Here is a 22773-nt window from a genome sequence, read left to right on the forward strand (position 1 = left end):
TTGTGTGGTCTCCTACTTAAATTCAGTAACTGCGTAGAACTCAAGAAAACACATGAAGTACAACTTAATTACAAGTCTCGGCTTTGAGGCTTGAAAATGCATTAACATTTTATTGGGAGAAATATTTTTATTTACGCATAGCACACTCGGTCCTGCGACGAGCCTACGAAAACAAGACTTTTTTTATTTTGGCAATGAGATTGAATAAAAAGACAATGCAAAACGGTAGCCGTTATTGTCGCACGAAATGTTAACCCAAAAATCTCTTCAAAACAAAACAACTCCGTAAAAGTGTAAAACCCAGGAAGAAAGTAGAGAACAATGGCGAAAATGGTAAGCACAGCAACAACATCATCCACAACCAGAAAACTCATCCCTCTTTCTCTCTCCTCAAAGGCCGCCACCCCTCTCATCTTCCCCGCTTCCTTTCTCTCTCTTCACAAATCCCAACGCCGACCCATTTCATTACAATCCAAAGCATTCGGCAAATCAACCTCAACACCCAAAACTGACAATAAACAACAAATTGTTGAAGAAGAAGAAATTGAAGTTGAAGAAGATCTTCCATGGATTCAAGAAAAAGCTTTGGATTTGGTGGAATTCACTGGTTCAGTCACCCAAGCTATCCCTGGCCCGCGAGTTGGGCAAACCTCTTTCCCTTGGTTTCTTGCTGTTCCTTTAGCTCTTTTGGGTGTTACTTTTGTCACTAGTTTTGTTAAGGCTCTTAAGAAATTCACCTCACCCAGAGAAAAACGCCGTAAATTGGTACTTTTTGTTCTAATCAATACATTATTTATTTGATTTGGTTTGGTTTTTAGTTCAATTTTGATGTGGGTTTTTGATTGATTGTCTAGTGTTTGGAATTGGGTGTGCTTTGATTTTTTGAGGGAACCTTTGTGTTTTATCAAATGTAGTTTAGCTTGAATTGTGATGACATGGGGTTGTACAAGGCTGGCTTCAAGCCCTAGTTTTCTTATGAGCAGAAAACCTTAATTATTCTTAAATTTATCATTTGTAATCAAATGGCATCAATTAGACTTTAAACCCATGTCAAGTTCTTAGTCTGAATAAGAGAAGTGTGATAAGCAGTGGGACTGAAAGTGCATTGTTATTTCTGAAGCACGATTAGATTAATTACAACCTTGGTGTATTGAGCACGAGTTCTTACTTCTTGTCGCCACACCGATTCTATAGAAGCAATTCGGTTGTATCGTGTTTCCTATAGGTTAGTGCTTAGTAGGGAAGTAAGGGTTTATGGGAAGGATGCTTGCTATTTCTGAATGAATTTCAAGTGGTATGCTTTGGAAAGTAAAATGCGTAGGAAGAATGTATTGGCCTTAGGCAAGGTGGCTACTCTTGATACAATGTTGACGAATTATGTAGCAGGAGATGAGTTCAATCAGACTACCATCTTAAATTTTGATTTGAGGATGTCAATTATGATTTATATGATTCTATATTTCTCTATATGTGCTGGATTTTTGCTTATTTGGTCATTTGCAAAGAGTGATAACCGGATTTAAACTGCAGGTAAGAAAAAATGCCACCCTGAACAAGGCAATTGATGAACTCTTTGAGAAAGGCAGAGATGCAGTTCAGTATTCAGCTTTGGAGGATATCGTGAATAAGGTGAGATGCATGCCTTGTTCTAAGTAATTAAATAATGTTTTGTTCAACAGAAGAAAGAAAAGAGACACTTGCCTTGTTTAAAATTTTTAGATTTTGTTGAAAATTAAAACCTGTGGAACTGCTATTGTAGTGAAGCTAACTACTCCATAGGTTATGCATAAGCATTTTGTTTAAGTGATTATAAGCTAGCAAGTGTTCAAAATGGAACGACAATTGAGCCCAAAAAAGAAATTGATTTACAAGGCTTCTTAACCATTGTCGTTGGAGTTTTTTTAATTTTTTTTTTTTTTTTTCCTGTTTAGATTTTGTTTTGTTTGATATGCTCATACAGCTGGAGTATTAAAAAAAATATTCTTGTATTGTTTTTATTTCATCTTTTATACAAGCCTGTTATTGACTTATTGTTATGTCAATAATGTTTCTCCTCAATAATAATCTGGTTTTTTTCAGCCTTTAGGTATTTAATCATACAGTTAAAAATCCTAAAGTAACACTTTGGTGTATTGTTTTATGATGATAATAATTCGTCGCTTACCATTTGATGAATATATTGCAATGACGATAATTATTTTGACCAACATAATTCATGACAATAACGTTTTGTGTCCACTGTAAGTTACTCCCTGTATCATCTATCAAGTTATTAATTATGCATTTGATTTGAAAAAACAGTGTTTTACTTTGACTTCCCCCTAAACGCATGAAAACCATTCAAAGATTTTGTCACAGATTTGCTTTCTAGAACTATTTGTTGCAAGATATGCCCTTTTTATATAAAAATCCACCCATTCCCTCCCAGATTCCAGCCATGGGACGCATCAACCTCCGTTAAAGTGGTGATGAAACAAACTTGGCTAGAGTTACAATAGCTATGCAAAAATTTCTAACTCAAAACTGTGAGGATGTGTATTAGACTATTAGCTGATGCCTGATGCCTTATAATTCAAAATTTGTATTGAATCAGTCGTAAGATAACATTTCGCACTCAGTAATTGAGGTGATCACTTTATCAGAATAAACCCCTTATTAATGAGTTTCATGCTGGACTGTGACAACGATTCTCTTGGTAAATTTCGAAGAAGCCTTTTGTTTTCTAAGAATAATGTCTAAAGTTAGTTATGTTGTTGTCAACTTGTCTAAACATAGTATTCTGAAACTCTATAGTGCTTTTGCATGCTTGAGTTTTTTACATGACGTGTGCTAAAAGATAGAAGATTTGATATCATCCAGACAGGTTTTGGTATGGAGGATATTCTGCGGAAGTACATTCGTTATGCATTCAATGATAAACCATTCAATGGAGACACAGTTGTAGACTTAATTCAACTGAGGAAAGCCTCAATGTTGAATGATTCCCAAGTTGCTGAAGTTTTAAATGATTTATCAAGAAGAATTGTGAAGGACAAAGGTAATTCTGTAAAGATAATCCTTCTATAGTCTTCCCTCTGCCTGGTTACCTAGTACTTGTATATTTTTGTAGAATTTCTGAGTATTTGATGTTGTCTGGCATATAATTGGTAGTGTGGTGATGCTTTCCTTTTATATTTTGTCTTAGTGGTGTAAAAGACAAGAATAATATCATGATGGTTGATGGTGTTTTTTTTTGTTTTGTTACCGGGGCTTTGTATATGCGTAAAGTTGCCGAGGCATTAAATTCTAGAGGAATAGATGCATCTCTTGGTTGTACCAGTGGGGAGAATAAGAGAATTGCGGAGGCATTAAATGCTAGAGGAATTGGTGTATCTCTTTGTTTTCAGTTTATCTCTGCATCCTGCTTGTCATATACTTGTACATAGTAGTGCACAGAGAGGCCTTTGTTGTAGGAGGGCATTTTGAGTTGTATGTGACAGAGGATATTCAACCTCCGGTCCAATAGTTGCACTTGTTGGGACACGTATATAGAAAGTGTGGCAAATTAGTAACTGGACAGGTCTGTGTGCTGCAAAACATGAATCTAAATTTGTTTTCAGTTTATCTCTTCATCCTGCTTGTCATGAAGTACATAATAGCGGATAACCAATGGAGTGTGCTCCTCTAGTTTCCCCCCTAATTGTAAGAAGGGCTTGTCCGTGTGATATTGCGTGTCTTAAACCAAAGTTCTACTTCCTAACAAATGATTAGATGTAAAGCATTATATTGGACATTTGATGTAGCCCCCAAAGCTTGGAAACTGCCAATAGTGACCTTCGATTTTTTGCTGTTGATGTATGTGCCTAAAATACATTATGCATGTATGTCTTCTCTTTTAGGTTCTGTTACGGCCTTTGCATCTTTGAAAACAGCCATGCATATTTAGAACTGCTTTTCAACACAATCCTGACAGTGTTACCATTTCTATCAGGTCCTGTTGTCATGGATGCTTCAGGTTATACTGAAAGGGGTTTCAAGAGAAAGCTTGCAGTGCAGGCTCTTTTTGGAAAGGTTTTCTATTTATCTGAGGTAAGCTTCTATGTATTAAATTCATAGAATTTTATTAGTCCCCTGTTGTAATCACTTTTCAGAATTTAGCTCAGCTTTGTGTGGATGGTAGCTAAAATCATACTATTGAATTCGTGTTGCCTAAGATTAAAAATACTATTTAGCCAATCTTTGTCATAAATAAGCTCTCTGCGTCACAACTCACAAGGTTTCAACACTGAAGCTCCCTTAATTATTGCTACTTCTTGGAGTTCACTAAAGGACAAAACCTAACGCCAGCTAATCATGTTAATTAGACAAATTATGCCTTTTTCACAATTAATTCCACCAAAAATGCTCCAGTTACTTCAATGCTTTTACACTTAATCGACGCCTTGACTTGGATGCACTCATGCACCTGCCGACAGCAATAATAACCCGGTCCAAAAGTATTGAAGCGTATATAAAATACCAGTTATTATTTCTTATCTGTAAAATTAACGCTTCCCAAAAATTATAGCAAGTCTATCATTTTTAATACACCATAACCACTCACATCAACTTTGGTTAAGTAAATGGTAAGGGAAGCTGCTTGAGTTGGAGTAGGAATGGATAAACCTTGAATCTGATGCTTTTAAATATAGGGCACATGGAATTGTCAAGATGGTTCCGACTAAGAAACAATCCTAAAATTATCGCCCTTTTTTGGTTAATGTGTTTGCCTCTTTGTTTATTAATTAACTTACTCTCAATCCACCACCCTATCCTCGGTAGATTCCATGCACAAAGGCTCTTGTCTACCGAAGTCATACAATATGCTACTTTTCCCCCCCCTTACCCAATGTTTTTTTATCTATCTTTCTGTTCTTAGTAGTTAGATTGGATCTTGATATTGTCATTCGATGGTCAAGTTTTGTAGTTTTTATTATTGATTACCAGTATATGGGGAAACAAGGTTGAAGACATTTGACTGTTCAGGAGTTAAAAAGTATTTCTTCCGTTTCTTTTTAGTTGCAAATAACGCTTTCTTTTTTGCACTATTCATATCGTATACTTTGTTTATTTTTGATAATCTATACTTAAAGAAAAACATATCCACGTGGGATCTTGTTAGATTCGTCTTAATGTATATTAACCGAATATCAATTTTTTAGTATTTTTTACGTATCAATAATTAAATAATATTAATTGATCAAGTTATGCATTGGCAAGCGTGAAAAGAAAAATGTTGCAACTAAAAAGAAACAGAGGAAGTATTATATGCTTGTTTCTCCTTAATATTGTAGTATACAATTTTTTTTTTTGGGGAATTTCGGCTTATAGGTGTTGTACTGTTGTACATGAGTTACTATTTACTAGGGGTTTTTCCACCCAATGCGGCAAATGATTCTGCTTATATTTGGAGAGACTTCCACAAGAACCCCTGTTAATGATTTTGCTATTGGCTGGATCTGGGAGTTCATGTTGGAACTATCTGACTGCTTGTTTGAGGCTTAGAACCCATATAGTAAAGATTAGCTTAAGATGAACGTGTAAATAGTACTGTAAAGTTGCTTCAATTCGCTGAATAGTTATCCCGTGCAAGGAAAATTACAAGTTCAGAAGTAATAAGATGCTTGAAAGTTGACTAAGCTACTGGCTTACTGACCTTTTGAACATATTCTGGTGATTTGGCTTCAACAAATATCAACCCTATATCTATTCGTTGTAGAACTAGTTATTTTCATGCATAAATGTTTCTATCCTTGCATTCTTACAGTTTGATTTTGATGCAGTTGCCGGAGTTTTGTTCAAGGGATAACTCTTTAATTGTGAAGGAAATCTTTGGGGTTACAGAGTAAGTCTCATGCTCTAAATGTGTATCGATTATTTCCAGCTATTCTTCTTCGTTTTTTTTATTTCGCTTCCTGATTTTCCTGCTGCTGAATTTTGCAGTGAAGACGCAGATAAGCTACGGATAGAATCAAACTCTGGAGATATAGACGCCCTTGAAAAGATGATTGCAGATGGTTCTGATTCAGAAGACAATGAAGAAAGCTCAGAATGAGTCGATACAAAATAAAATCAAGGTGCATATTCCTATTTTGTAACTTGTAAGAGCTTTTGTGTTCCCTAATCTGATGGCCTTACAACCGATTATCAGACTCCTTAGACCAGCTTTTAGAAAACATAGATCTGAAATAAGTAATAAGATCCTGAAATAAGGTGAACTAAACAGTCTAGTTATATATAACTTTTTTGATTCAACTCATGGGCTTTATTTCTTTCAATTGATATACTCAAATCTTTTGACACACTTGATATGTCTTGACTTTTCAGGGAAAATTTTAGCTGGTTTCCAGTCGCAACTTTGATGAAATATCGGTTGCCATGAGCAGTTAACCTTTGGTGGTTGTCCACTCGTATTCAGGTTGCCCTCTTTGGTTGTGTATACAGTTGCTCGATCATGGGAGCATTGTCCGTGGGGACGTTTGGGTTGGGTTGGGTAGGGGATTGCGGGCTATATAACCCGGGAATGTACCAACTTAGGTCATTTTTTTTCTTTTAATCTTGGCTTTTTTAGGCAGAAAATCAGCCAATTTTGGATAATCGACAGAGTATAATAATACTTGCTTTTTTTAGGGTTTGATATGAAATGTCCAAATAAAATGATGGTTCTCAAGTCTCAACAACTGTGAAGGTTAATTGATGATATTTCAAACAGAGAATTAAAGATATTAGTGATCAAATTAAGTTGTGCATTGTCACACGTGAAATTGAAGAACGCTGCGAGTAAAACGAACGGAGTAAGTATGTTATTAGTGATTTTGAAGGGATAATTTTTATTAAAGCGAAAAATTTTATCATTTAAAAGTAGATAACTTTTACGGAGTATATTATACCGGGAAATGTTTAAACATTTTGGCTTAAATTTTAGTACGATGTACAATATTTATTATACACCATTTTTTTAAATAAGTATTTGTGACAAAATATAGTCGTGAACCCGTGATTATCAAGATATAATCGATAAGAAAAGATATGGAAATTTATGCGGAGTATAATTCATGTGACACTAATCTAGTGCTCTAGGCCCTAGACCGAACGAAACTAGTCTAAACACTAGTGAGTACTCCCTCCGTCCCGGAATACTCGACCCGGTTTGACCGGCACAAAGTTTAAGGGACTTGAATTGACTTATTTAATTTAATAGGTAGTAGTTGATAGTGGGGTTTTATTTTAATGTAGTTAGTGGGAAATGTGTAAAGGGGTGGGGTTGGGGGAGAGTAGGGGTTGAATTTTTAATTATTTTTTGTATGGAGTAGGGGGTAGGTGGGTTAATAGGGGTGGAGTGAGAAATAATATAATATTGTTAGAATATTTCCATTTTTAGAAACAGGTCAAGTATTAAGGGACGGCCCGATAAGGAAAACAGGTCAAGTATTCCGGGACGGAGGGAGTATGGTGTATAATACACAATATTACACTCGTAAAGTCATACAACAAGCGAAGTCATGGTTCTCTAATTAAGTAAAATAGAGTTTTTGGGTGCGAACGATGCTCAAGATTATTATATTAATAAAATTTACATTTATGTATACATATTTTTGCAATGGTAACGTAAAATAGTTTTGTTATAAAAGCTTTAGTATTTAAACTAAAGATCAAGGGTTTATCATGTTTAATTTCGCCTCGTAATGGAGCTGAGTTGAAGAGGCAACAACAACACAGTATTTTACTTACTCGATCTAATTACATTGGAAAATGGGCGCGAACTGACCGCGAATGTCTCCAGAATGTCTGCAATTTCTGCAATTTCGTAATTTTTTTTAGGTTGACACATGATGTAATCCCTATCGTTTCTATGTACATACAACACTTTGCACTATTCAATTATTAATTATATACTAATATTTTAAAAATGTAATCAATTTAAGTATTGTTGGGTCAAGCTTAATATATATTCTCATAACATCTAACTTTTCATAATATCTTTAATATATAAGTAATGGCACTAATGGTCAAAGTTTGCGAAAAAAGTTAAATGTTACATGTATTTAAAAACATACATCTTAAAAGTTTGGAAGGTGTTTAAATTACTTGGTAGACAACGACGAGTTAAATTTTATCAAACTTAGAAGGCAACTTTATGTTACACGGAGTACTTGGGAATGTCGTGTGAAATTTCACTTAAATCGGAACACAGTCAATAATATGTCCAGTTTTAAAAAAATCTATTTTGTTCATACATATAAAGTTATGTGTAAATATGGAACCAAGTGTGTATTTTTGCTCGATTGATTTGCTTTTCTCATTTATTAAAATTGATAGAATGATTATTATTCACATTACATATGTTCATCTCTTTCCTTTCTCCTTCTTTCCCTTTGTTGACGATTTCCTTTTCTCTTGGTAAAGCAAATATCCGCTAAGAGTGCATTCTAATCACTTGATTTTCATTTAGAATTATTTTTCTAAATTTATTTAACTGAACTGAACTGAACTGAACTTAACTTAACTTAACTTATTTAATGTGAACCGGAACAAAGTCTAAGTGTACTAAAAAATTCCTGGAATTGTGGTGGGGTGTTATAGAAGTAGAGTCAATTGCCAAGAAAATTCCTGGAAACAGACAACTGCCCAAACAAAAAGATTTCCCTCAAAATATAAAACACAAAACACAAAACACAAATCTAAAGCAACTCTCTTGTAAAAACTAAGTAAAATAGTCGTACTAGATAAACTACTAATTAACCTTTCGGCGCATTTAGCTTGTTTCCCTCCTTCATACGCATTCCTCTCTTCTGGTGGTCGTCTTTGCATTCTCTCTTTGGATTTCAATCTTAATTCTGGGTTTTGATTTCTGTGTGTTTCTGTTTCAGAATTCAAGGCTTCAGATTCATTCTATCTCTTCACTGGTCCATGATTTCAGGTTAGGATGGTTTCCTTTATCTTAGTGTTGCATAAATACTTATTTGATTATTATTATATATATTTTTCTGTTTTTTCATTAAGTTTTTACTGTTTCTTTCAAAATGATGCTTTGATGGGTTGGAATTTTTCTTGATTTAATTGTCAGTTTGTTTGCATAATTGTGCATTTTCAGTAGTCAGTTAATATGTTTTTGCTAGTGATCATTAATTTCATTTTAATAGTTATAAATAATGGGCAATTTTGCCAAATACAAACTTAATAAACTTTTCTATTTGCCAATTACAACCTCAAATTTCTAAATTTGCCAATTACAACCTTAAATTTGTACATCTATTTTAAATTACAACTCGAAACTATTTTTCGGCAAAAAACACCGGAAAACGATGTCATAACGTTATTAAAAAAAATCATGAAGTACAAAAAAAAATTATTTTTTCGATTACTTTATTTTTTGTTTCAATTCTTATTTATCGATTTTATTTTTTTATAGAAAATATGTAACTATTTTTTTTAATAACATTATGACATCATCTCCCGGTTATTTTTGCCGGAAAATAATTTAGGGTTGTAATTTAAAATGGATGTATAAGTTTAAGGTTGTAATTGGCAAAAATAAAAATTTGAGATTGTAATTGACAAATAGAAAACTTTATTAGGTTGTATTTGACAAATTTTCCTAAATAATGCTATTCATTGAAATTGGTCGAAATTGTTCATGTTAAAATGATTAATTGAGTCTAGTAAAGCTAATACACTTGCAAAGTGACAAGGGTTTTCGAAGTTTTCTCTTGTAGGAATGCATTACTTATTTTAGTAATTATGTCATGAATAGCTTCCTTTATTAGAGGTTACTCTAGAAAAACTAGATGGGTAATGAAAAATCAAGTGATGATGTATATAGAAGTATCTTATGCATGTGATATAGAATTATGTAATATTAGACATGTGTAGAAAATTCTAGAAACTAGGATATACTAACTATAAATATGTTGTATACATAAGTTGAGAGGTGAGCTAATCAAGAGAGCTCCCACAAAATATGAGGGGTATAAGTGTTCTACCAAAGCAAATAGTGTTGTACAATTCTTATTAATGTAATCAATGATAAAAATATAATTTTGTTATATTATTCGGGTCCATCAAAACTTTCGCGTGCGTCCTCAAATTTTGTTATAATTTTGTACAAAACTTTTGGATTTAGTAATCTATGGTTGTTTGCAATTTGCTAATGACTCGTTCCTTGCGTGTTTTATAGGACAACTTATATGAGCTGAATATTGCACTTTATGAGAGGTATAGAGGACATTGAGAGCCGCGTTTGAAACCTATTAAGGAATCTTTAGAGAAATCGAATAGGTTCTTGGAAAAACCTTGTAGCATCAATCTGATTGCCATTGATTTGGGAGATACAATGGCTAGGACTTTACCCTCCCAAAGAGAAATGGTAAGATCAAAAGGGGTTATAAAGAAAGATGAATTTGTTAAAGTTATTACCAGGACCTTGTATTCTCTCGGTTATAATAAGACCGGAGCCCTTTTAGAACAAGAATCAGGAATAGCTCTACATTCATCTAGAGTTACTTCGTTTATGCAGCTTGTATTGGAAGGGAAATGGGATGAGAGTATTCTCAGTTTGCGTGTTATCAACGTCCCAATTGAAACTGAGAAATCTGCTAAATTCATAATTTTGGAGCAAAAGTTTCTGGAACTCGTACAGAATGGAAATACCGTGGATGCAATGTTGATGCTTAGAAATGAGATTTCACCTCTTCTTATAAACACGAGCAGGGTTCATCAGCTTGCTGCCTGCCTTATCTCTCATTCGCAGCAATCCAAAACTATATGTGTTAGTTCGCGGCCAGACAGTCTGGAGAAATTGCAGAGATTGTTTCCTGCTGCAACGATTGTACCCGAAAAAAGATTGGAGCAACTAGTGGAGCAGGCTCTTGATATGCAACGAGAATCCTGTTTGTTCCATAATACACTTGATAGTGAACTGTCCTTGTATACTGACCATCAATGTGCGAGAAGCCAGATTCCTTCCGAAACTGTACAGGTCAGAGCCGGTATGTGATGGATTGTTTTGTTTTTAAGTTGTGACAGACTATGGGCTTGTGGTAAATTAACTGTGAGAGAAACTACATAGCAAAAAGAGAAATGACACGAGCATCAAATTTCATGATAAAAAGTGTTTGTTTCAAATAAAATATTTATTGCACATTATGTAACTTCACTCTAAATCATTGGAACTTCCTGAAACACCATGATATATGTTGAAAAATAGTTATCAACCTTGTAGAGTTGTATCCTATTCCCAGCAAAATATATTCCTAGTCAATAAACTTTTAATCAGATCTCAACATTGAATTGCATCAATCCCCACTTCCTAATTTGTTTTTGTTTTGTTAAAAGAACATTCTCTTGTGGTTTCCATGTTCATAATCAGAATATTTTACAGGAACCTTTAACAAAAATAGTCCAAAGTATGGTTCATACAAAAGTAGATTTAATCAAGGAAACATAGAAAAAGACTTAACTATGAACCATGTCAACAACAGCAGATTTACAAGTAGCAATTGATCTTCCCATGGAATCAGGTGGTAGACTGGTAGTCTTAATCGACTTTTGCATACAATTTTTCAGAAAATATTTCTTTTGTGATCACTTTAAGTTTGTGTGTGGTCATTTGGTAATTCCTTCTTGATTGAACTTTATTGGTCAGAAGATCTCTTTGGAGATCAATTTCTAGTTTCAGGCCATCCTGTCTCTTCCTTTTCGTATGAGATAAACCTGGTGTTTAGGTTGGTTTCTAACTGTTTGTGGTTTTAGTGGTGCAAATTCACGAGGGTTGAGGACTTTAGAAGCTTATGACGCTATTTTTGCTTCCATATAGTCCTTCTGGACTGTCCATGGGCATCCCAGATTCAAAATATAAGGATGGATGGTGTCTTTAGTCAATTTGCAATTTTGAGAGATGATGTCTATTTGGGTTTCACTCGTGCCTCAGGGATTGGCAAAAAAAAATCTCAGTAGAGTCAGTTTTTTGATTCAATCTCAGTAGAGTCAGTGCTATTGAAGAGTTTTGTCGTTGCAATTTATTTTAGCATAGCAATCTTATGCTTATGTTCTCCGAATATAGATGAAAAATGGCCATGGTGAAAAAGAAATTGCGTTAACTGTTATAGTTTTACTGATTATGATCATTTCAAATCCTATTTCTTTTAACCCATAGACTTATAACTTCACTTTCGAATAATAGAATCTTTATGGCTATAATGACACAAAAATCTTATGTTTACATGCTGAACAGGAATTATTGTAGATTGCAACTTTGCTTTAATGTGTTAACCCAGCATATACTGCCTCCCACATTTGTTGCTCGATCTTATGAACTGAGTTGATCAATTTGTTTCTTGTTTCTCTTGATGGATCAGATACTCCAAGCACACAACGATGAAGTTTGGTATTTGCAATTTTCACACAATGGGAAGTACCTAGCATCAGCATCTAACGATCAATCAGCAATTATTTGGGAGGTCCATTTTTTCCCCATTTGATTCTTTTGATTTGCAGTTGTGCATTCATTTAAATTACTTGTTCAAAAGGCAGGTCACTTTAAATTTTTATAGTCTGTCTTTTGTATGATGTGCAATTGCTTACAATAATTTCCGCTATGAAACATGGCTATATGATTCAATACGGGTGGTCTCTCTTCCTTGTAGTTCCGGAGGAAGATATTTGTGTTGTGTTGGGGCTTAAAATGAGTTGCATCTAGAAAAGGAGAGGAAATTTAAAGTTGTTTTTTTAATCTGGGGGTTTGACACCTTGATTCCATAGTCAAATTACTCACATCTTTAAAATTTGAAGTAAATAGTGTTTGTTTAGCAAAGAGAACAATAGTAAAGGAACATATACTTTACTTTTGGTTGTATCTAAAGTTTTACGGCCCAATTCTTTACTCGCAAGTTCGTGATAATAGTCAGTTGTGTATTAAGCGTAAGCTAATTGGTCATCAGAAGACTGTCTGCTTTGTTTCTTGGAGCCCGGATGACAGCCAACTCCTCACATGTGGACTGGAAGAAGTGGTTAGACGTTGGGATGTCCAGTCTGGTAAATGTCTCAACATTTACGGAAAACATGACCTTGGTTTGGTTTCATGTGGTTGGTTTCCCGATGGAAAAAGATTATTCTCCGGTGTCACTGATAAAAGCATCTGCACGTGGGATCTCGATGGAAGGGAAGTTGTATGTTGGAAGGGTCAGAGGACACTAAGGACGTCGGACATCGCTATAACCAAAAACGGAAAGAGAATTATAAGTATTTTTCGGGATACTTCCATACTAGTCCATGACAAGGAAGTAAAGGTTGATAGATTGATTGAAGAAGACGAAGTTATAATATCGTTCTCCTTGTCAGATGACAACAAGTTCTTGCTTGTAAACCTTATTAATCAAGATATACATCTCTGGAGTCTAGAGGGTGATTTCAAAGTTGTATCCAAATACAAAGGCCACAAACGCACCCGTTTTCTCATTCGTTCATGTTTTGACGGCGTTGAGCAAGGCTTTATTGCCAGTGGTAGTGAGGACTCTCAGGTAATGTTTGTATGTGAACATTTTATTTCCTTGTTTTTGTTTTTCTCTTTATACAGAAAAGTTACAGTTTATCCTGAATTAGGGTTATTAATGATATCTTCATTGAATTACACACGTTTCTGTTGTATTTTTTAGCAGAATTTTTGTATTATTCTCGTAATGACCTTGTGTTTTTTGTCAATGTAGGTATACATATGGCACCGGGGCACAGGAGAACTCCTATTGGCATTGCCCGGGCATTCAGGAACTGTCAATTGTGTGAGTTGGAATCTGTGTAACCCTCGTATGATGGCATCGGCTAGTGATGACAGGACAATTAGAGTATGGGGTTTAGGGAGAAGATGAAATTCTTGAAGATAATATCTCCATTCTTTTGTGTACATATTTTGGTTTTAGAATTTGTACCAGGCTCTAGTGATGTGTAATTAGATTTGTTAACAGTGCAATTATCATTGTTTTTAGGTGTAATTTGTTACTTCTATCATCGCAAATGTTGATTATAGTACTTAATAGATATGAGTCATATGACCTCACCTTTCTATGACTTTATTTCACAATCTTGAGATACTTATATAAAATGTGATGCAGATGGTATGAAAATTGTTATAGGTTTGGTGCCAAAGTTGACTTTTTTTTTGGAAGTCAAAGCTAACTTTTTGATTTAGCTTAGAAGTTTGTTATGCCACTACCAATTCTTCTGTAAAAATAAAGATATATGGACTAAGGAGTAAGGAGTGATATTTCTCATGATAATAAATCAACCGATACAGACTCAATTGTGGCTAAAAATAAATAGGTTAAACCTAATCCAAACTAAATCATATGCTCTTTTTCAAATGAGAAATTCTCGCCTGTCTTCTATTAACTCAAAATACGTTTTCAACCTAAACTTCAATTTTTTACTCTAAACTATTTCACTAAGTCTTGAACAATAATTTGATAATTCATATGATATGCCTCTTGTTTAGCAATCACTGAGTAATGATTATGTCATTGGTCATTGTTTCAACTTTCAATCTAGATTTGTCTACGGCTGTAGTAGTTCAGGTTATTATCGAGTAGTTTTCAATATCCAGATTTGTTGGATACCAAGGGACCGATATATAGTCGAACCCGTAATATACCAATTTCACAATTTGTGACCTAAGTATGTTAATCTTCAATTATAGTACTTATTCGAAAGTGACAACATATTAGTTATCAACTAGATTAGGTCCCGTGCACGCACGGTTATTTGAAAATTATAATTGCTCATCTTTTTTAACTGGAATATTTATCCCTTAAATCTATTCCTTAATTAATAAATCTCGAACGTACTCATTTTATCATACATTTCACAATTTCCGCTCTATTACGTATTATATATTTTATATGTTTAATATGATGATTTGACCAAATTAAATATTTGATATGCTTAATATAAACAAAATATTGAGTAAGAATGTTTTCTATTATTGATATGACGATCTGACTAAATATTACCAAAATTGTCTAATAATGTCATATTTAATAATCTTATAATTTTTTCTATTTATAAACATTTATACAAAAGGAGAGAAAATAACAATAGAATAAATTAGGTATATTTTTTTTTAGGAAAGGGTTTTTGGCGGGAAAAAATCGTATTAGGAATTGACACGTGTCATTCATGGTGTCTCTTTTAGTATATATTAATAGATTCGATTATACTCGAGACAATTTTTGTCTTCCTATGAATGGAAAAGGGGACGCCGAGTATAGCGTAAAATACTAAAACTACAATGTACTTTACTTTACGTTTGTGAAACTATATCACTTACGGAGTATAATGCTTATTGAAACTACCGATATAAATCCTAAACTCTAAGAGTAATTAACTTTTACATATATAAATGTAACTTTTATAAGTGCATTGACACTTTGTATTGTACCCACTTGCAAAAGTAAGATTTTGTGAAACGAGAAACTGATAATCAATCTTACGTAGACGGTATACGGGTACCCGTCCATTTGGACCCGAATAGAAGAACTTTTTCATTTGGTTCCCGTTTCGAAAAGAAAAAACGGCAAGTTAAATCTTCCGTCCAGGCGCCCAGTGTAGTGTTCATCCGCAGTGCTTCGGTTGTTGTGGAGGGAGAGAGAATGGGAAGCGTGGTGGCGCAGATACCTACAAGCTTTGGGCATGAGCTTCGAGCTTGTCTTCGTTGCAGGCTTGTCAAAACCTACGATCAGGTTCTCTCTTTTGCTTTCATTGTTTACTCCCTAACTTTATTTTTTTTCAATTTAGGGTTCGTGCTTTAATGTTCCTCTTTTTCTATACAATTTTGGTGTAGTACTTCAGTTAATCGATTATTAGGGTTTTTTGTGTGGGTTTCTTTGATTATTTGCAGTTTAGGGAATCTGGATGCGAGAATTGTCCGTTCTTTGGGTTGGATAAAGATCATGAGCGTGTTGTTGAATGTACTACTCCTAATTTCACTGGGTATGTTGTTCTGCGCAATTTATTCAATTTTCTGTTTTTTTGTCTTGCTGATAGTTAAATCAAGGGTTTCAGGGTATCAGTTTCAAGTTATAGCTCTCAAGTTTCATTTTTTGTAGTTTTTTTGGAAATGATTTCTACTGGTATTGAATTTGCAAAAGGGCCACCAGTGTTCAACAACCTTTTTTTCAACAAGTCCAAGTGATACCGAATGATTCTTCTGTTTTCACGATTTTGTTTGATTTGGAGTAACTGCATTTCTTGGACTTGGCTGGGAGAGCTACAATACATGTTATTGAAAGATACATATCATATACATACTTGCATACTGGAATTCTGTTGTGCATGCACTGTTACTTATTAGAAATTACTGCGTGCAACTCCTGATTGTGTGGATGATATTTCTTTGGTTTTGATTTTTCTAGGATAATTTCTGTTATGGATCCAAGTCGGAGTTGGGCTGCTCGCTGGCTACGAATTGGTATGTCACTTGTTGCATTTAACCTCTGCCTTTTTTTCGGTTCCTTGTCATCCCTTTGGTGATGAAAACGTTCTTTTCTTCAATGCATCCCTGTTGGTTTCATGTTTAGAAGTTCAGAGGCTAAGGAAAATTCATTCTCACTACTTTTATTATGATAATAATTAGATTAATTAAGAAGTGGAGAATAATATGTTGAAGCATTTTTCTCATGCTTTATAATCCATAGTTGAAAACGGACCCCAGAGGCTCATTCAGCTGAGTATACAACTGAATTGTTGTAATTAAACCCAGCACTGTGGGTGGATAAATTGTCCAATCCACAAGGGCATTTTTATGGTGTTTGGCGCAATTTCCGAGGGTGTTTTGGGTGTTCTAGTACCAAATAGGGGGGGGGGGGGAGTAGGTAGGTAAAGCACTATGCATGTACTCTGAAGTCTGTGTACAGTACTAGAGCAACAAATTTTTTTTCTTGGTCATGTGACTTGTTGGAATGAATGTGTAGAGTGGCACATCTTCACATGTCTTCTACTCTTCCTTTCCCCCTGTTATTTGACTTGTTGAAATGATTGAAGGGAAAATTTTGATTTGTGGTTCGTACATTTCAGAACTGGAGGCTTTGTTGGGTTTAATGAAAAGGGTCAGTTGAAAGGTAGATGTGTCATTTGGTCAGCAGCCATAGTTTGATAGCTTTGTCATGTCTTATATACTTTAGTTATCCTTTGTAGGCATTGAAAGATCTTTAAAGAAGAGATTTGGGAGAAATTTGTGTTGGGTTAGATTAAGTTCAACGGAGGATTTTTGGGGGTTGCTAAGCATCAGCGCAAGCCTTTTGTTGTGCTCAATTAGGTAATGTCAGATGAGTCAGTTAAAAACAGGGAATGAAGAGAAAAAAGAGGATTCACAGAGAAGTTAGTTAACGGGTTTTATTTAGAGCAAGTAAGCTGTGAGGTGATGTAATAAATAGAGAATAGATTGTAAGGAAAATCAGTGTGGAAGATGTAGCAATCAGTAATCGTAAGGAGGAAATCCACCACTCGAAGTGTGGTTCGCTTGTAATTGCTTTGATTACACTGATCGGTTAATACAAAGTCTAGCTAGTTTTTCCGAGATTCTTCTCTACTAGATAATTTTCTGCAATTGATCTCTCAAAATCCAGCTTGGTTTATGTAATTTCTGGGAAACTTGATTCTTAGCAGGGGTGGGATATCTTTGGAATGGTGAGATGTTCATGATTATTCTTCAGGGCTAGTTGAATTTCAGAGTAACAATTAGTAAGTGGTCAACTGGGCTGTTGATGCCCTAGATGGTGGTGAGGATTTAGTGATTCTTGTGTAGTGGATTTACAGGGTGCATTTGTGTGCGCGCTTATCTATATTAGAGTGTTGCTGGTTCACATTCTTGGATTGGAGAGGATGGACGGCTGATAAGTAGGGGGTGGCTAAAAGAAAAGAATCTGTAGCTGATGTGATCATTGTGGCAAACATTGAAGTCTGTCAACTTCTCGTAGCTCATGGAGAACAGTCAGGATTTGTGAATAACCAGTACGACACTTGAGGAAAGATAACAGCATAAGAAGTAATATGTGTGAGAACTGCCGTGCTGTGTGCATGAGAAACACCTGATTCCTCGCTTGTGTGGGTTTCCTGGGTGTATGAAATGTAAGGTTTATGTTGCCGAACCCATGGACAAAGCGATGCCTGGGTTACGATCTTTTCCAATACACTATTTGCGATGTAGGATAATATTCTGGTCTATTGTACCCTTGTTTTGGATTCTAGTGTTTAGGCTATTGAGCTCTAGTCTCCCCTAATTGTGGAGTCGATGGCACAACTTCCTTCTCCTTTGTGCAACTCTTGGGAAGTGTTAAGTAAAGTGGAATGATGGGAATTTCAGATAGGATTGGTGATGGGTCTTTCATTGAGGTGGAGCTACTAAATTCAAGTAAGTCTTTTTGCTAACAACTATGAAGATATTGAAGGACAAATTTCAGTTTTGAAAATTGGTGATTTTCCTGTGTATGAAGAACAATCCTGTTCTTACATTGATGCTTTCCTGGTGAGGGGCTTTAGTTATTATTAAATTCAGGAGGGGGCAATGAGATGCTTGAGCTGCCATAAATCTGCCCTTTAATTAGATAAATCCATGGCCTCATAAATCATGACTTCATGAGGATGTTGAAGGAGGTGATAGTACCATCTCTTGATCCCTATTGATGATGCAGTATAATCACTATCTTGTCAGTGTGGCTCTTGGCAGTGAAGAGGTAGGTTTTTATGCGTAGAAGACTAGACATGAATATCCATTCACACCACCAGTCTTAAGTAGGCTTTTTCTAGGTTTTGAAGTCAGGATAAAGGTACTGTATTGGGACGTCTTGTTTTTCAATTACATTTTTTTGCCCTCTATTCTGTAATTATTATTTATTTATTTATTTACCCTGAGAGCTTGATCCAGTACTACTTTTGCACATTGGTGAGACATCGTCGTTCCGTTTTTTACCCTGAGAGCCTTGTGTTTATTGTTTTAGCGACCAACTAGAGTTGTATAGTTTATTTTGGGTCTAGGTTATGATGTTTCATGATCTCCTGCAGCAAGTGTTTGTTTAAAAGACCTTTGTTTAAAAGCGCTTTATCTTTTAGGAAGTTAACTTTGGATTTGCATATATTATGCGTTTTCCTTTAAAGGCTCTTCAGAAGTGTCGTACTTGCTGTAATACCCCCTCCTTCAAAATCTGGAGGATTTGTGCTTTTGTGTCCTTTTCAGTAACAGCTAGAGAGGCTTTTTTTTAGGGGGGTGGGAGGGTTGGGCGTGGGGGGATAACCACATAGCTGTCAGCTTGGATTTCTTCCTTTGCATCTGGTGTATCTGTATAAATGTCCACACAATGAGATAACTAGATGCTGCGGGAAAAAATAATCCACATTATCTGTTCTACGCTATATACAATAGAAATAGCTATGCACCAGCTAGCAGCCATCCCTTCGCTGTTTTTGAATCATTCTTCTAATGGAAGAACAAACAAAAGCCAAAACCCATAACCAAGCTTAATATCACAGGTTGTCTATATTGTCTTTTAGTACAAATTAAATGCAAGTTATTGTGTTAAACGATGCAGTTCAGGCTTGTTTATGTTGGATTGTTACTTGCTCTTTGATTCTACTAATACCAAACAAAAATAATTCTTTGGGCATGTACCTGTAACTTAGAGTCGTTTTAACAGTGCATATAGTTGGGAAATTATCTTTAGCTAGCTGGGCTTAGTAATCCTTGCACTAAATACATGCGGTGGAAAGCAGTATAATATGTCTCTGAATGTTAACTCACAGTGGATTTCAGTAAATATGAAAATACAACAAGTCAAAATCATGATTCACGAAGCTTATAAATCCACTTAGGGTCACCACCATTTTCACATGGAATTCTGATTTCTACTTTACTGCATAAACTAATATAGGACCTAATGTTTGACATTATTGCCATGCTGTTTTTGTATTTCATGATGCATTTCTGTTTTTAAGTTGTTTCCATACGAGAAAGGCACGAGGGCCGATGAGGCTAGATATGAAAACGTGTTTCCTATTTTTCAGGAAGATTTGTTCCTGGATGCTACACCCTTGCTGTGTCAGAGGCACTTCCAGAGGAATTCCAGGTACATTTTGATGGTTGCATCTGGCAACTATTATCCCTTCATAAAATGTCTTGGCCCTGGGACACTGTTCTTTTGTTGTCCGTTCTCCTTTATGCATATGATTTACGACGTTGCATATACAATCAGTCTATTATCTTAGTGTCTTGATTGAGAGTATGCAATTATAATAATTTCTGGACGATTAACCAATGTGTATAAGTTTTGTCCTTTTTTACTTCTAGAATGGAAAAGAAAGGGGCAAGGGGAAATGACAATTATGTTTGTGCACTGAAATTAATAGGTTTTTTTTTTTGTTGTCTATCGATCTTTTAAAACATTCTTTTGTTCCAAGCCTTTGATCTTTTAGAGTTCTTTCTTGTAATCGAGGACCAGTCACAGCTCTTTATGTCCCTTTTAGAAAAAAAAAATACAGTATACAATTGGCTTTCACCTGCTGTCTGCTTCTCAAAAAAAAAATGCCATCTTCACTGTTGTGCAGTCCAACATTTTTAACTCCCAACATTGGTTGTTGTTTGACTTCCTTCCACATTTGCAATTCTTTTCACATTGGTTGATGTTTGACCTTTTATTGCTTTTGAACGAATTTTAGGTCTTATCTCCTAAAAAGTGCCTTCTCTTAACCAGGTAGACTGTTTTAATCGGTGAAGTCAATATTGGTTTATCAGTATGCTTCCTTTTGACAATATTGTTTTACCATGCTTTCTGGAATAATGTCATGATAAATGAGATGTATTTGTGTGAGCTAATATTGATTCTGTTTAGTGCTTAAAGATTAGCTCTATAGTTGACTTTGACCAGTTCAATTGCTAGGCAAGTGTCTTGTTTAGGTGATAACTACTAGCCCTTTTTTGTTTCCAGAAACAAAACTGTATGTTTCAGAAGGGACTCTTATAGTAGTATTTCTTCAGTTTTCTGTCTGTCTAGTTGTAGAAAATGTGGCCGAGGAACATTTTTTTTGTTTTTTTGGTCTAAGGAATGTGCATTCGCTAATCCCTAGTTCTTCCGTCCTTTCCTCCGAAACTCACAGTAATTTGTTCAAGCGCCGTAATAATCAGGAACTGATAAGTTTCTCCTCTCTTTTGCAGGCAATCTGTGAAGATGAGCGTGTTCAATATGTCCCCCCGAAGCAGAAGTAGTAGCCTATAGGTTTTGTGGACGTGGCAACGATGATGGTGCAAAAGACTATTGTACACAAGCTAACACTAAACTATAGACTCTGTCCTTAAACTAATGTGCTGGGAGATTAGTGCCATGACATTCTAATTAAAAATGTCTAGTTAAAAATGTGTTAAAACTTAAAAGTGCTTTTGGAAATTTGGGGCCTTGAAAGTTTTTTTGTTTTATTAAAGGTATATGGTATGAAAAATTGAGAATATGCCAATATGGGTTTAATCATGCCTTCCCCCTTGTAACCAAAAGAGTTGTTGGTTGTAAGGGAATATTTAACTAATGTGACAAATTAGGTACTCCAACAAAGAGATTATGGAGGAGCACACAAAACTTCAAAAGGCATAAAATGTGTGACAATAAAGTACCCCAACAAAGAGATTATGGAGGAGAACACACAAGGCATAAAATGTGTAATATTAAAGGGGAAACTAGTTTTTAACTCGCACAATGCACGCGGGTATTTTATGTGCATAAGATAAAAAAGCTGTTAACGTAGGTAGGATCAATGCTATCCGACTGGAATGAACGAATCGAATCACCTTTGACTTGATCGAGATTGGTTTGCCAATTTGGAGATGATGATATAAAATTCAATGGAAGTATGAAGGAATTAATTTTAATGTAAAGGTGATTCATTTTTTAGGAAAATAAATTAGAAAAGCGAGTAGAAGACATGTATTTTAAAAGATTAGTATAGATGTTACTCCGTAATGTTATTCTCATAATCTCACCTCACTTCTCGGCTAATTCAGAATGTATGTTTAAGCCGATGTAAAAGAAAATACTTTCATATGAAAGAGATATTTGTAAAGTGTGATTGAAATGTGAAGATAGCATCATAGGCTCATAGCAGTGCCTGAAAGAATATGCATAAATTGGATGCTCTAGAACTGGAGAAGTGGTGCACGTGAGACACAAGGCTAACAACTCCTATTCAACTTGTGGCCCTTATTTAATTGAAGTCTTCTTCCTTTGTACTCAGTACCATGTACATCTAACTGAGTAATTAATATGCGGGAAATGATTTTGCATACCATCAAATTGATTATGGTCTCTAAGGTAGTGTGTCAAAACCAGTTTCCATAATATTGTACAATAGATCTCATTCAATTAGACGTAATTTGTCGAATTAAGGTGCCTATTATAATTTGCATTGCCTTTGCAGCTCATTTGTAGCAATAACTTTTGCATACTGCCAAAGACATCTAATAATGTCTTGATTTAGTGATAAACACCGAAAATCTATGTATTAGGTTACATAGTAACACCCTTGTGGCTTATTATGCAAATAATTGTGAAAAAAGTTAGATGAGGACAACTAGATTTTAAACGCACATGTAGAACTTTTGAATACACAAAAGATTTTTATTGATACACATCAAACAAAGAAATTAGGTTACATAGTAACTTCCTTGTGGCTTATTAAGCCAAAAATTGTGAAAAAAATTAGATAAGAACAGCTAGATTTTAAACGCACATG

General features: G+C 35.0%; 3 protein-coding genes across 7 annotated transcripts; all 3 read left to right on the forward strand.

The window, feature by feature from the left end:
- The first annotated feature begins 225 nt into the window (after window positions 1-225).
- On the forward strand, window positions 226-6688 carry LOC110782124 (uncharacterized). Its single transcript, XM_021986221.2, has 7 exons — window positions 226-765; window positions 1531-1629; window positions 2860-3037; window positions 3971-4068; window positions 5802-5863; window positions 5962-6095; window positions 6346-6688. The coding sequence occupies exons 1-6, from the start codon at window positions 322-324 to the stop codon at window positions 6071-6073; spliced, it is 993 nt and encodes a 330-aa protein (XP_021841913.1). The 5' UTR covers window positions 226-321; the 3' UTR covers window positions 6074-6095; window positions 6346-6688.
- A 1944-nt stretch (window positions 6689-8632) lies between these two features.
- On the forward strand, window positions 8633-14076 carry LOC110782123 (WD repeat-containing protein 26 homolog). 5 transcript variants are annotated; one of them, XM_021986218.2, is made up of 6 exons: window positions 8633-8813; window positions 8889-8938; window positions 10196-10996; window positions 12375-12476; window positions 12906-13535; window positions 13722-14076. In XM_021986218.2, the coding sequence occupies exons 3-6, from the start codon at window positions 10352-10354 to the stop codon at window positions 13878-13880; spliced, it is 1536 nt and encodes a 511-aa protein (XP_021841910.2). In that variant the 5' UTR covers window positions 8633-8813; window positions 8889-8938; window positions 10196-10351; the 3' UTR covers window positions 13881-14076. The 5 variants fall into 5 exon arrangements, with proteins under 5 accessions (XP_021841910.2, XP_021841909.2, XP_021841911.2 ...); XM_021986219.2 differs by having other exon boundaries at window positions 8634-8938; window positions 10196-10384; window positions 10535-10996; XM_056837756.1 differs by having other exon boundaries at window positions 8635-8813; window positions 10535-10996.
- Window positions 14077-15557: 1481 nt separating this feature from the next.
- LOC110782122 (transcription elongation factor SPT4 homolog 2) lies at window positions 15558-21437 on the forward strand. Its single transcript, XM_021986216.2, has 5 exons — window positions 15558-15746; window positions 15905-15996; window positions 16419-16474; window positions 20062-20123; window positions 21209-21437. Exons 1-5 carry the CDS (start codon window positions 15657-15659, stop codon window positions 21257-21259), a joined length of 351 nt encoding a protein of 116 aa, XP_021841908.1. The 5' UTR covers window positions 15558-15656; the 3' UTR covers window positions 21260-21437.
- Window positions 21438-22773: the final 1336 nt, after the last annotated feature.

The sequence above is a fragment of the Spinacia oleracea genome, chromosome 2 (genome assembly GCF_020520425.1).
Source record: "Spinacia oleracea cultivar Varoflay chromosome 2, BTI_SOV_V1, whole genome shotgun sequence".
Classification (NCBI taxonomy): Eukaryota; Viridiplantae; Streptophyta; class Magnoliopsida; order Caryophyllales; family Amaranthaceae; genus Spinacia; species Spinacia oleracea.

Excerpts from the sequence above, each read along its gene's own strand:
- LOC110782124 (XM_021986221.2), top strand. The coding sequence starts at position 322 with ATGGCGAAAATGGTAAGCACAGCAACAACATCATCCACAACCAGAAAA. Across the intron at positions 3,038-3,970 it reads AAGAATTGTGAAGGACAAAG|GTCCTGTTGTCATGGATGCT; the intron begins GTAATTCTGTAA and ends CATTTCTATCAG. Across the intron at positions 5,864-5,961 it reads GAAATCTTTGGGGTTACAGA|TGAAGACGCAGATAAGCTAC; the intron begins GTAAGTCTCATG and ends TGAATTTTGCAG.
- LOC110782123 (XM_021986217.2), top strand. The coding sequence starts at position 10,352 with ATGGCTAGGACTTTACCCTCCCAAAGAGAAATGGTAAGATCAAAAGGG. Across the intron at positions 10,997-12,374 it reads TTCCTTCCGAAACTGTACAG|ATACTCCAAGCACACAACGA; the intron begins GTCAGAGCCGGT and ends TTGATGGATCAG. Across the intron at positions 12,477-12,905 it reads AATCAGCAATTATTTGGGAG|GTTCGTGATAATAGTCAGTT; the intron begins GTCCATTTTTTC and ends CTTTACTCGCAA.
- LOC110782122 (XM_021986216.2), top strand. The coding sequence starts at position 15,657 with ATGGGAAGCGTGGTGGCGCAGATACCTACAAGCTTTGGGCATGAGCTT. Across the intron at positions 15,997-16,418 it reads ACTACTCCTAATTTCACTGG|GATAATTTCTGTTATGGATC; the intron begins GTATGTTGTTCT and ends TGATTTTTCTAG. Across the intron at positions 20,124-21,208 it reads CACTTCCAGAGGAATTCCAG|GCAATCTGTGAAGATGAGCG; the intron begins GTACATTTTGAT and ends TCTCTTTTGCAG.